We start from the raw sequence: 12,652 nt of genomic DNA, 5'->3' as shown, positions 1-12,652 counted from the left end.
TGCCCACGGGTCACCTCTCTGTTCTCATCAACCTCAAAGCCATCTTTTGACCCTGCCCTGGGAATGTGCGGCCACCAGGTCCCTATGGCTGAGGGCCCCAGGTCCTGACTGCAGACTGGAGGCTTCGGGGACGTCCCTAAAGGGGCCAAAGGACCGGTCAGGAACGGCTTCGTGCCAGGGCCTCCTGCAGGCTCACCCTGAGAGAGGGCACTGGTTTTACCGCACAAAAAGTGACGGGAAGGCAGCGGAAACCCGCCTTCCGAGAACGTCTGGACCTGGCTGCTTCCCCTCCCACTGCACCACCCTGCCCCCAGCCCACCCTGTAAGGCAGTCCAGAAGGGAAAGCCTGTGACGCTCCCTAGTGGTTGAACACTTGCTGCCCAGCCCTTTAGGTTCTCTGGCTCTGGGTCTCTGGGGACTTGCAAACTGGGCTCTTGCCTTGTCTATAAAGTCCATCCTAACTAATCCAAATTTCATGGTCACCTCTGCAGAACCCAGTCTGGGTTCGACTCCCTGTCCATGCGATAGGATTGAACATTCACTACACGTGAATTTATGTCTTCTTGATTGGTCCCTAAGACAAATGAGAGACAAGGTAGTTTGGGGCAACCAAAGAGATGGATTGTCTCAAGATCCTAGCAACAAAGGCAAGGCTAGTCAGTCAGGAAAAGACCCCACAGGATTTCACTGACCTGTAGGGGGACCCAGCCTACAGCACTGGGCCCTTCCCTTGGAAGCCTGGGGTTGCTGTGCGTGGGATATGGGCGCTGAGGTGAACAGAAGTCCCACCTCCTCAGTCTCGCCCCTGCCCACCTCAGCTACACCTGAGTTGCAGTGGGGCCCCACACCTGGGGCAGAGCACAGGATGCCAGGGTCTCCTCGCCAGGTCTGCTGAAGGGGCCTGCTGACCCCCAGAGCCCACAAAACGGCAGCAGCGAGGGGGTTGGGAGAAGACCATTCCACCTGCCGGTGGACTCCAGGCCTCACTCCACTACCTCAGAGCCTCCTCAGCCCCTACCCTCTGCCCAGGTCACACCCCATAACTACCTAGGATGCCTGAGAACAGCCATGTGCATAACGCTGCAAGACCAGCTACGTGATCTCTGGGGCCCCTTGCTCAAAAATTATTAAGAATTTAATGATGTACGCCTGAAATTCATACAATGTTCTAAACCAATGTTACCTAGAAAATAAAGGAGAAAAAAAGAGAATTTAAAGAAGGCAACACAAAGCACGAAACCAAGTCAGGGCCCTTCTGAGCAGGGCCCTGTGCGACTCCCAGGTGACAGCCCTGAGCAGCCGTCTGCAGTGGGACCCTATACTCCAGGGCGCGGCTCCAGGAACGGGTCCATGAGTGCATTGCTCATCCCACACCCTGCGCTGTGGACCAGGCTTCAACCCACAGCATCCGGCACAAAAAGTGAATTTCCTGTCACACACTTGGAGCTGGAGATCTTGAACTGAAAATGCAAATGTGTGCAAAACGATTTTGGCCATTAGTCCCTCGCCCAGCCGTCACCTGGGTGAAGGAAAGGCAGGCCAGCTGCTGGCCCAAGCAGTCTGGCAGTGGCTGTGCCTGTGCCACCACTGCAGGCCCGCGCTGCTGTCCTCAGCAGGGAGGAATGGACACAGGCCAGGTGTCACTCCCTTTGTCAACTCAGACTGCACCAGCACCTCTGTCTTCGTTAGCACAGTCTGTGCCGAGCCTCAGGGTGACGAGCTGGACCTCCCGCTAGTTACGGATCCTTGGCCTGTTCTCTCTTGTAGGAGGTAACACTGGATTCAGAGTCACAATCGTTTTAAAGGCTCTGACACTTGCATTTCCAGGCACCAACGTCTGAGGCTCGCAGGAGCCTGGGGCCTGCAGGACACACGCCCTCCAGGGCTCTGGGCGCCTTCGGGGCCGTTGGTGGAGCTGGTGCTGTCAGCTTGTGGACACATGGCTGACACAGGGATTCCCAAACTGTCAGTGCATTAGAACCACCTGGAAGCCTGGTGAAGCACAGGCTGCTGCCCCCACCGCGTCCCCAGAGTTTCTGATGCAGGAGGTGTAGGTGAAGTGTGACAAACCTCTGAGACTTCCCCGGGGGTGTTGATGCTCCTGGCCCAGGGGCCACACTGTCATAGAGGACACGTCCAGTCCCCACAGACATATCACTGAGATGTCCCGAGGCGGGGGGCGGGGGGGAGGGGGGCGAGGAACTAACCATCTGCATGTGTAACCCACTCCCCAGGTGGAGCCGTGAGCCTGGGAACCACAGGAGACTGGACGGCGGCTACAGAGGGACTCTGTGCCTTCGGGGACAACGGCATGCTCCTGTGAAGTCTCCTGACGACCCTGCCTCCATTTCTGGCCTGGGGAGGGAGTTTTCAAGACAACACCGGCCCATGGCAGGAGAATGAGGGTGCTGTGGGCAGGCCTGGGCCAGGCCGGCCTCCCTGCACCCCACTGTGTGGGCAGCCACATCCACAACTGGGCCAAGGCCCAGCTGCCTGAGGGGCACAGGACTTAGGAACCGGAGCACAGGGGAAGTTCTCCCTCCATGTCAGCCATTTACAGCACGGCACCATGTGCATAGCCTTCTGACAGCGCCTTCTCTACTCCCCGCACCGTGGTAAAGAACAGATACCCATCCCCTCCCCTGGGAGGAAAAGCCAACACAGACACCTGTCGAAACTTCTCCCACCCTCCAGAGGTAAAACCCTCAGGTTAAAATGAAAGACACATCTCACCCCCTCCAAGAAGTCTGTTCAGATTGCTCCAATCAGACTGTATCTTTCCTCTCTTTGCTTTCTAAAACTCATGGAGGGCAAAGACCATTCATCAACAAATATGTGTTATCATCTTCTAGGAGCCAGGCCTGAGCTGGGGATACAGCAATGAGCAAAGACCACCCTGACTTCCCTCAGGACACTGGCCATCTGATTTTTCTTCCTAGGTCCGCTCCTCTCACCCAGCCCAGCTCATACAGTGCCCAGGCATACAAAAGCCCTCAAATGTCCCTTTGAGAGCTCCCTAAGCCTCCCCAGAACCTTGACACTGTTCCTCTGGGTCATCCCAAGCACGGAGAAAGAGAATACTTTAAATAAATACATAAAAATCAGAGGAGGATGGCTCTAGAGGCGCGAGAGCCCTCAAGCAAGGCAGCAGGCCCCCTCCAAGGCCTCAGGACCCGTGCACGCACCCCACGCTGGACAGTCATGAGTTCAGGCACACCCTCATGTCTGAGTGTGCAAGCATATACACACACACACACAGCACTCACGGGACCACCTCCCCACTAAGAGAAAGCCCCACTTTCTTTCTTCCCGGGAGGAAGCTCCTCCCCACTTCTGCGGTGTCCACTCCCCCTGTCCCCCTCCTACCAGGGCACCAGGCTCTGCTCTCAAGGCTACAGGTAAGACCAGAACGCAGCCCCTTGCTGGCCTGGAGAAGGCCACAGGGCACTATGCCCCTACTCTTAGCCTGACTCCAGGGGCTGTGCTGAGGGGAATTTAAACCCGGTTTCTTGCAATTGGGGCTAGGAGGAAAGAGGAAGGAAAGCCCCTCCACTCCAACAAGTAAAGAAACTTACCTAAAAAGAAAGAATTTTACTCGCACACAAAGACACACACTGAACCCCACCCTGGGAGCTGGTAAAACAGTATAAATCTTAGTCCCGGCTGTTCTCCAGGCTCCTTCTGGCCTGGATTTCCTGAAAAGTGGGACCCTAGGAGCCCCCCGCAGCCCCACCGGAGGGGTCCCAGAGGCAACTCCACAGCTGCTCCTGAATCCGAGAGGCCGAAGAAGCCATCTCCAGGAAGACCTGCCGCCAGGCTTGGGGCTGGAGGGCAGGGCCCGTGTCTTCGGCCCTCTGGGCCTCAGTGCTGCCAGGGTCCTGCCTGTCCCATCTCCCAAGCCCGCTTCAGAGCCTGAGGGAGGTGAGAGGCTCTCCAGGCCAACCTCCGTCTCCAGAGTCCTGGGGATTCACTTCACAGTCTGGTTGCTGGGGGCCCGAGGCAGAGGAGCAGTTAGTGAGCCTGTCCTCAGCCCGCTGGTGTGCACGTTGTGGTGGCCGGCGGATGGCCCTTGCATCTACACGCCAGTCTGCTCTTTAATCCAGTCCCGAAATACAGGGAGTCTCGTGTACACGCCTGGCTTGTCCCTCTGCGCGCAGCCATCACCCCAGCTCACCACGCCGGCTTGGAAGATCCGCCCGTCCTCCTCCACGCTGGACAGCGGGCCCCCGGAATCGCCCTGAGCGGAGACAAGCCCTCTGCATGAGCACGCCCCTTCCCACGCCACAGGCCCCGCCCCGCCCCGGCCCCCCAGCGGGCCCACCTGGCAGGCGTCCACGCCCCCACTGAGGTAGCCCACGCACATCATGCGCGGCGTGATCTGCTGAGGCAGCAGCTTCTCGCAGGTCGTCTGGTTGATGACGCGGATCTCGCCCTTCTGCAGGATCAGCGCGGTGGTGCCTGGGGACAGGGCAGGGCAGGGCTGAGCGCCGCTGGGGAAAAGCTCCGCCCGAGACCATCCCAAGGAGGCACTTCCCTAGCAAACTCTGGAAACAACCCAGATGCTTATGGTGGCAAACGGTTAGGTGACACATCTACTCGACGGGATGTGGGCCGCCTACAGCGTAACTAGGTGGCAGGCCGCACACGCGTCAGGTGATAGGAGAGCGAACATGACCACGGGAACGGACGCACGGCAGGCGCCGCGCGTGGTTCCGCTAAGCTGGCAGAGCTGCAGTCGCATTTTCTTTTTCCTCTCTATAGTCTACACATGTTCAGCAGTGTGCCCTGTTAATATGATGACTGATTTTTTCAGTGTAACATTTTCCACCTAACAGCCTGCAGATGGAGGCAGGAGGACAGAGGAGGCCAGGCTCCCGGACGGTGCGGACGCGGGCGCAGGCGCAGCTCCCCCAGCCCTCCTCATCACGAACAATGTCTTCATATTCACCAAGTCCCGCTTGGGAAGGTGTTTTTACCCTCACTTTTCGGAGGAAGAAACACGCTCAGAGAGTTGAAGCAACTCTCCAGGTCACTCAGAGTGTCAAGTGGCACAGCCAGGCCTTCCACCCAAAACCCGGCCTCCAAATCCCTCCGTTTCACTAGAAGCCGCCATTCCCTCCTGGACCGCCTCATCCCGCAGCACAGGGAGGTGGGGCACTCTCCCGCCGCAGCCCCGCTCACCTCCCTCCTGGGTGTGGCCCCAGCCGGTGACCCAGATGGCCTTGCCGGCGGGGAAGGCATGCGAGACGCCGGGCAGGCAGATGGGACGCACGGTGCCGCTGTACTCGGCCGGCTGCTGCAGCTCCAGCAGCGCGATGTCATAGTCGAAGGTGAAGTCGTTGAAGGCAGGGTGGGAGATGATGCGCTTGATCCGGCGCTCCTGCACCCCGGGGGCGCTGCGCTTGCTCTGGTCGTGCAGGCCCAGGTAAGCGGTCCACATGGTGTGGTCAGAGTACCTGGAGGAGCCAGGAGGGCAGCGCTGAGCTGAGGGAGCCTGGCGCAGGCGCCCACCGAGGCAGAGCCACCTGCTGGCTGCCGAGCGGAGGGGCGGGCGCTGGCTCCTGCCCGGCTCCACCCTCGGCTGGAAACTCCTGGGTCATTTTGCCACAGCATTCAACCCCCCACCTCCTCGTTTCCCTCTTTAATACATTTCTATCTGATTGCCAAAAATACATATCTTATTAATCTGATCATTCACAAAAGGAATAATGCAGAAACCAATGAAAATATTTTTTTTAACACAGTGGTATGTATTCTAAGTACCAAATGAACCGAAAAACAGATTGGAATTTCTCTACTAGGAGTGCTGCGGGCAGTAGGACAGGGTGTGGTAGTAGGGTGTAGCACTTCTGAAACTGTCTCGTGCACACTGGAGGACCCAAGGAAGATGGAGGAGACAGTGATGTTGGGAGCCAAGCTCTGGGTGGGGCTTAGAGGCAGGGAGGAAGTGGGGTGGAGGGAGGACAGGAAGAGCATGCGCGGCTGAGCGCAATCAGAGGTAGCAGTGAAAGCTCGTGACTTTTCAAACAAGTGGCCTAAAACCAATGACATTCCCACAGCACCGGAACTTGGTTTCTAGACATCCTTCTCAACGAAAGGAACCCAGGCTCCTTGGAGAGATGGCTCCTTCCAGGCCTGGTAAAGCATAAAACAAACATCTAACACTTTGCGTTACCAGAAGCGAGTGCTCAAGCAGTGATGCAGCCAGGAGGACACGCCTTCCCAATGGCCAACATCAGAATCATCTGAACATCAAAATCAACAATCGGATTAAATTACAGTCACGCGTCACTCAACGACAGGCATAAGTTCTGAAAAATGAGTCCTTAGGCAATTTCGTCGTTACGCACGCATCACAGAGTGCACTCACACAAACCTAGATGGTGCAGCCTACCACACACCGAGGCTCTGTGGTACTAATCTCATGGGCCCACCGTCATAGCTGCAGTCTGTTGTTGACCAAACGTAGTTATGTGGTGCGGGACCCTACACATGTGCTGGATAATATGAAAAGGGGAGGGGAATCCGTGAGTCCATCCTGAGCCTAAAATACAACTTCAAAAAAATTTACAAGGGGAGAAGGAAAGCTATTCTTTACAGAAAAACACCAGCTAATAAATACAGAAGAAATGATATAACAAGAAATCACCTTTTGCACCTACCATAGCAAAGTAACCAATATGTGCAAGAACCATTGACGGATGCTAAAACCATGGGGAAAGATTACGGGGAACAAGATATTCACACGGATTCAAAGCAGCATCCACGATTACTTATTTATAACCAAGGGAAGAAAGCACCTTTATGACGGAGAAACCCGCAGACACCACTTTAACCAAGTAATCAGACTTTTCTCCCAATCATCCCCCTTGATAGGATGTCATGTGCTTCTTGAGAAGGACACCACATCACCAGGCAGTGTTTCCTGACAAACAATGTTCAACCTAACTCTAATCATGAATAAACAATCAGAAAAATCCAAACCAGAGAGACAGTCTGCAAAATAACTGGCCTGGACTTTTCAAAATTGTAATGCCATGAAAGATGAAAAATAAAAGGCTTGGGGAGACTGTTCTAGATTTTAAAGAAACTAAAGAAAATGAATGACTAAATACAAAGCATGACCTTTAACTGGATCCTAAACTTAAAAAAAAAAAAAGAAAGTTATAAAGAACAATATTGGGATACTTGGCGTCCATCTGAACTATGGACAGGATGCGAGCTAAGAGCACCACATCCACGCTATCGTTTCTGGACATAGTAACTGTATCGTGGTTACGGCAGAACTTCATTGTTCCTGGGAGATAGAGGCTGATGTACTTAGGGGAGAAGTGTCATGATGGCTGCACCTAACTCGGAAACGGTTCAGAAAAATACATGTGGCCGTCTTGGGAAGCACAGCCGAGATGTGACCTCTGCGATCGAGCCTGTGGATAAGCCTGTGGATGAGCCTGCGGATGAGCGCTGTGAAAGAACGTGAGGGGAAGGTGTGTCAGGCACCACAGAGGGCCTAGAACTTCCAGAAGATGAAGAAGAGAATAAAAGAGGAAGAGAAAAAAAATCTGAAAATCTCTGCAAAATCAGGAAGAACATCTTGGGACAAAAAGCCGAAAAAGTGGTCACATGAAAGAGACTGGTGACATCCCCACGCTGCACTGTCACAAGCACATGTGGCTGAACAGCAGGCATGGAAAGAGTTGTGAAGGCTCAAGCCCTAGAGAGAATCAGCAGTGGGTTACACGGCAGCAAAGAAACCCCTGGAGAGGAGCCCTGGCCGTTCTGTCATGGAGACCGTGAGGCAAACGGCGGAGGCTGACAAGAAGGACCAGTCTGTGACGGAGCTGGCCACCCTGCTCTAGGAAACTGCACGCCGGTCTTCCTGCTCCCGTCTCAAAGATGCCCAGACGCATGCTAACAGGACCTGCAGGATGACCTAACTTGGTCTTGGTGTCAATTAGGGTGATGCACTGCTGATGACAGCAATGCTGTCATAACTAGGGACGCACCCCTCAAAGGCGATGATGACACGTCACACACAGGAGGAGGCTAGGCTGCGCCTGAAGAGTTACTTGACACCCTGCTCCCCCACCCTCGGCCACCAGGCGTCCGCCCTTCCTCTCCGCTCCTGTCACAGCCAGCCTGATGCACCAGCCTCCAAACTGGTCTTTTTGCCTCTGGTCTCTCTTCACTCTGATCTGTTGCTGCTAGATAATAACTTCCTAAAAACTGCTTTTGTGAGATCCTTTTTGTCTTATTCAGCAGCCTAGAATGATTCCCAGGACCTACCAGCTCAGGCCTCACCTCCTCAACCAGGCATTCTCTATCTGCCATTAATGCTGCCTTTCTTCCCCAATCATCCTCATATCCAACCATGCATTTATCCATCCATCTATTCATTCATTCAATAATTATTGGGCATCTATGATGTTCCAGGAATTGCCACAGACTCGATCTTCAAGTTCACAGCATACTTGGGGAGAGAGCCATGCAAACTGCCAATGACAGCACAACGTGAAAAGCGTCCTGCAGAGGACCAGGCAGAGTGCCACGGAACAGACCGGGTCGGGACAGTGAGTGTGGAGAGGAAACAAGTCATGGACCGGGCCTTGAAGAGCAAAGAGCATTTGGTCAAAGCCTGTGGGCGGGGAGAAAGCAGCACATTCAAAGAGAGCAAAGGGAGTGTTTAGGAAGCCCCCAAATTGAACAGGGGGAAGGTGTGAGGGCAAGTAGCAAACTAAGGTAGGAGAGCTGGGCAGGGCCAGACACTGCGGCCACGTTGGTCATGCTCAGGCATTTCTACTGCATCCTGCGAGCTCTGGCAAGCACGTAAGCAAGGGGGGGACCGGATCAGATGGGCCCTTTGAAGAGACCACTCCAGCACTGTGGAGTATGGAGCAGAGTGCTGAGGCAGCGGGGAGCAGGCAGAGGGCGCTGCACGGGCGGGCGCCGAGGCAGGAGCCACGAGCCCGAAGGAATGGGGATGCTCCTTCCCCACTGTGGGAAGGCTGAGAGGATGGGGCCGGGGGAGGTGGGGAAGGAAGAGAGTCACCCTCGTCCCCTCTGGCCCCCGTGATGCAATTCTCTGACACAGACATCCCTTTGTCACTCCTGTGCTGGTGTCAGCTCCACGCCCCAGGCTTTCCAGACCCCCGGCCTGGACCCGTTCACCCAGCTCTAGCTCCAGCCCCTCTTTCACAAGGATGTTCTGTTAAGCCGACCACAGGGGTCTCCTCTCCAGAGCCCACGTGACTCATCTAGGGCAGTCCTTGGTTACATGCACAGACTCGGTCTCTGGTTGTGTAAGGTCCACATGCCTACCAGTAACTGAGAGACCAGAGGTGACGGCACAGCCACCGAGACCCCCAGTGACTGCCACGGCGTCGGGGAGGGCGTCGGAGCAGCTAACAGAGAGAGCCGACAATGCACAAGCCCTCTTCCAAGTGCTGACACAGTAAGTCACTTTATCCCCAAAAAAGCCCTTCAAGGTAGGGCTGCCCATTTTAAGATCAGGCACAGAGAGATTAAGTAACTTGCCCAAGATCACACAGCCAATAAGCTGTGGACCACGACCTGAAACCAGGCAGCCTATGCTCTTAAGCACAGTATAGCACCTCTCGGTAACACCCTGTGAGCACTTGTGGACTCAGAAACATGTCCAAAGTGACTGCACACCAGCATAGCTCACCCAGCCTGGCTCCGCTCACAGCACTCCCTCCGACTGGACGGTCTGAGTCACCTTGTCCAGTGACAAACACCCTCACATTTCAACACTCAGATCAGATGCCCCTGCTCATAGAGGCGTTCTGGGCAGTCACCCCCGGCCTCGGGCAGGATCCTCAACTCCACACACTGTCCTAGGTGACCCGCACACAGTGCCGGCGCAGCTGGAACTGTGTGAGTGCATGTACGTGTGTGCACGTGTGTGTGCGTGTGCATGCATAATGGATCTTGTCCTGCCGCCCCCGGAAGTCTGTGAAGTGCAGGGACTGTCTTATTCGTCCTGGTCTCCCCGGTGCTAATAGTAACAGACGTTGAATGTATTAACTGGCAGAGGTAAGACTGGTGATCAAGAGAAGATGAAGGAAACAGAAATAAGAAACAAAACAACGAAACACGGGAGGAGGAAGAAGTAGAGGAGGGCACAGGGGTGGGTCTTCCAGAAGGACACACAGGTGTACACGCCAGCTCGGCCTGCCTACACGGCCTCAAAACGGTGGGACTGCGGTAACCATGGGAGCGCCCAGCTCTTAGTATCTAAACACCAATTCTCGCTACAAGGGTTCCTGGGGGAAACGCTAACTTGAGGGCTGGGCCACATGAGCCTCCAGCACCTGGAGTGCCCAGAGCAAGGAGTGGCTCCAACGACAGAAGAGTGGGGGCATGTCAAAGGGACACAGGGCCCACCTCACAGAGCTCCCAATGGTCAAATCTGGAACAGTCTGAGCCACAAAGTAAATACCATGGCATTGGGCTTCAACCCAAAATATAAATATACACGAGTCCCTACGAACATAAATAAATGATTAAATAAATAAATGGGAGAGAAGGGACAAATCTTTCTTAGCAAAGAATTCCAAATGGACTCACATCAAAGAATACAGAAAGGGAGAGAGACTTGCTAATGGAGGAAGCGGGCAAACACTGTCTTAACCAAATGGCGAAGCCCGTCCCCACGAGCAGGCCTGCTGCACCGCCCACCTGCTGCCATGACGTGCTGTGCTCGCCACACTCACAGCCCCGGTCTAAGCCTGAGACGCGGCAGACACACCCAGAGGGGGCGTCCTACAGGACACCTGGCCTCGAGACCGCTACGGCCATGACAAAACCAAGACTGAGAAACTGTCACAGACCAGAGGAGACAGGACACCAGAAGGCAGGGTGGAGACGCGGACGGGCTCCCAGAGCAGAGAGGACAGCAGTGCAAACTCCGGCGCGAGGCCAGGAGCGCCTGGAGCGGGGCCCAGGGCATTGGACCAGGGATTGCACAGTGTCGACACACGCACCATGTCAACACCCAGGGAATCGAGTGAGGGGCTGTGGAAATTCTGCGCTATCTTTGCAACTTGTCTGCATTCCAAAATAAAAAGTTTATTTTTAAAAATTCTTAAGTAAGCTCCCATCACCCCAAAAAGAAAGAAAATTATTTCTGCCCAGGGTAGAGCAGAGTGTGACAAAATGAGAAGACGGAGGACGGTCTCAGCCCAGGGACAGTCGCCCTGAGCCGGCTCCCCCGACCTCTGCGTCATCTCCCTCGCCCAGCCTCCGCGCCCTGCTGACCACACCCAGCACCTGTGCCTCAGGCCACTTCAGGCCCAGGAAAGTCCGTGGCGAGTCTCCCCTGCTCCCTGCAGAAGCGCCGCACGGCAGCCCGGGTCACCTTCTCATGGAGCTGCCTGTGGCCGAAGGGCACACGCCGGCCAGCAGGAAGACCGCACAGTGGGAATGCCCTGGAAGGCCCACTCCCCTGTGCCCGCTTCTCCAGGAGCAAGGCGTCCCCTGACACTCCCTCCCACAGCCAGTGGCCAGAGGGCCTGGGCAGGCCGGACCTGAGACACACAGAGCCCCGGCCCTGGGTCGGGCCACTTGTTCCTGCTAATCCTCTGCCACACCGTCTGGGGTGCCAGCACGACCGTTTCTTGGTGACCTTCCCTGGGCCAGGCTCGAGTCTACTCGTGGACCTGAGGCCACGATGTGCTGAGCACCGATGGCGCCAGGCACAGGGCTTCTGTCTCAGGTGCGTTGTCGTGTTTAATTCTCACAACTCCACAGATAAGAACTCGGTGTCACCACGATCTGTGAAGAACCCGAGGCCTGGGCAGCGTGAATGAGAAGCCAAGGTCACCTGGCAAGCCAGAGCTGGCATGTGGACGTGAGGTTCATTTTAACTGAGCACAAGGAGGCCCCGCGGGGCAGAGACCGACCGCACAGCTTTGGAATCCACCCAGCTGGGTTCAAGTCTGGCTCTGCCACTTAACAGCTGTGCAACCTCAAGCAAAGTCCTTACCTCTTTGAACCTCTGCATCTGTAAAATGGGGACACAATCAGACTTGCCTAACAGTTGCTGGGAGAGGCACTGGCACACTGCCTGACGGAGAGCCAGCACCTATAAAGGACCATCTTTATTATCACTGTTAGTAAGCCCCATGCTGGGGTGTCGGCCCTCCCTGTAGTCCTGGTCCTGCCCCAGTGCCATCCCACCTGGGCGTGACTTACAGACACCGGGGCTTTCCAACCCCAGAAAACATAGAGAAGGGCCCCACTGGGGGCCTAGGGGGGGCCTCCCTGCTTCCCCCCCCATGGCCTACCTGAATCCTCGGTCGTCGACGTAGCAGTGGGCGGCGGACACCATCCAGCTGGGAGAGATGAGGGAAGCCCCGCACACGTGGCCCTGGCCCAGTGCATGGAGGCTCACCTGCCAGGGCCACTCGCCTTCGTCCGCGTCCGTGCCCCCGACGACCCGAGACTGCCTGGTGAATGGCCGCAGCCCACAGTCTGGCAGACAGAGAGCCCACAGGAGGTGAGTCACCGTGGGCCTCAGCCCCTTGGGTGCACTGGGCTGTCCAGAGCCCAGGGGCACGTGCCTTCAGGGGTCACCAGCACTGCTGGAGCAGTTGTGGCCTCAGGGACCCCCTACAGGACCTCTGAGCCACAG

At 55.8% G+C, this 12,652-nt stretch overlaps 1 protein-coding gene across 1 annotated transcript in view; it reads right to left on the bottom strand.

Moving 5' to 3' along the window:
- Positions 1–3,567: 3,567 nt before the first annotated feature.
- The window catches only part of ST14 (ST14 transmembrane serine protease matriptase), a 40,003-nt gene continuing 30,918 nt past the window's right edge, over positions 3,568–12,652 (bottom strand). The window contains exons 16-19 of the mRNA XM_046685652.1: positions 12,306–12,492; positions 5,182–5,456; positions 4,322–4,458; positions 3,568–4,237 (exon numbers count right to left, since the gene is read on the bottom strand). Of these exons, the coding sequence (XP_046541608.1) occupies positions 4,076–4,237; positions 4,322–4,458; positions 5,182–5,456; positions 12,306–12,492 (761 nt within the window). The 3' untranslated portion in view covers positions 3,568–4,075. The remainder of the gene's footprint in view (positions 4,238–4,321; positions 4,459–5,181; positions 5,457–12,305; positions 12,493–12,652) is intronic.

This window comes from Equus quagga, chromosome 14 (assembly GCF_021613505.1).
Source record: "Equus quagga isolate Etosha38 chromosome 14, UCLA_HA_Equagga_1.0, whole genome shotgun sequence".
NCBI classification, from domain to species: domain Eukaryota; kingdom Metazoa; phylum Chordata; class Mammalia; order Perissodactyla; family Equidae; genus Equus; species Equus quagga.
Note: the sequence above shows the minus strand (reverse complement) of the source record. Positions and strands in the feature narration are given on the sequence as shown.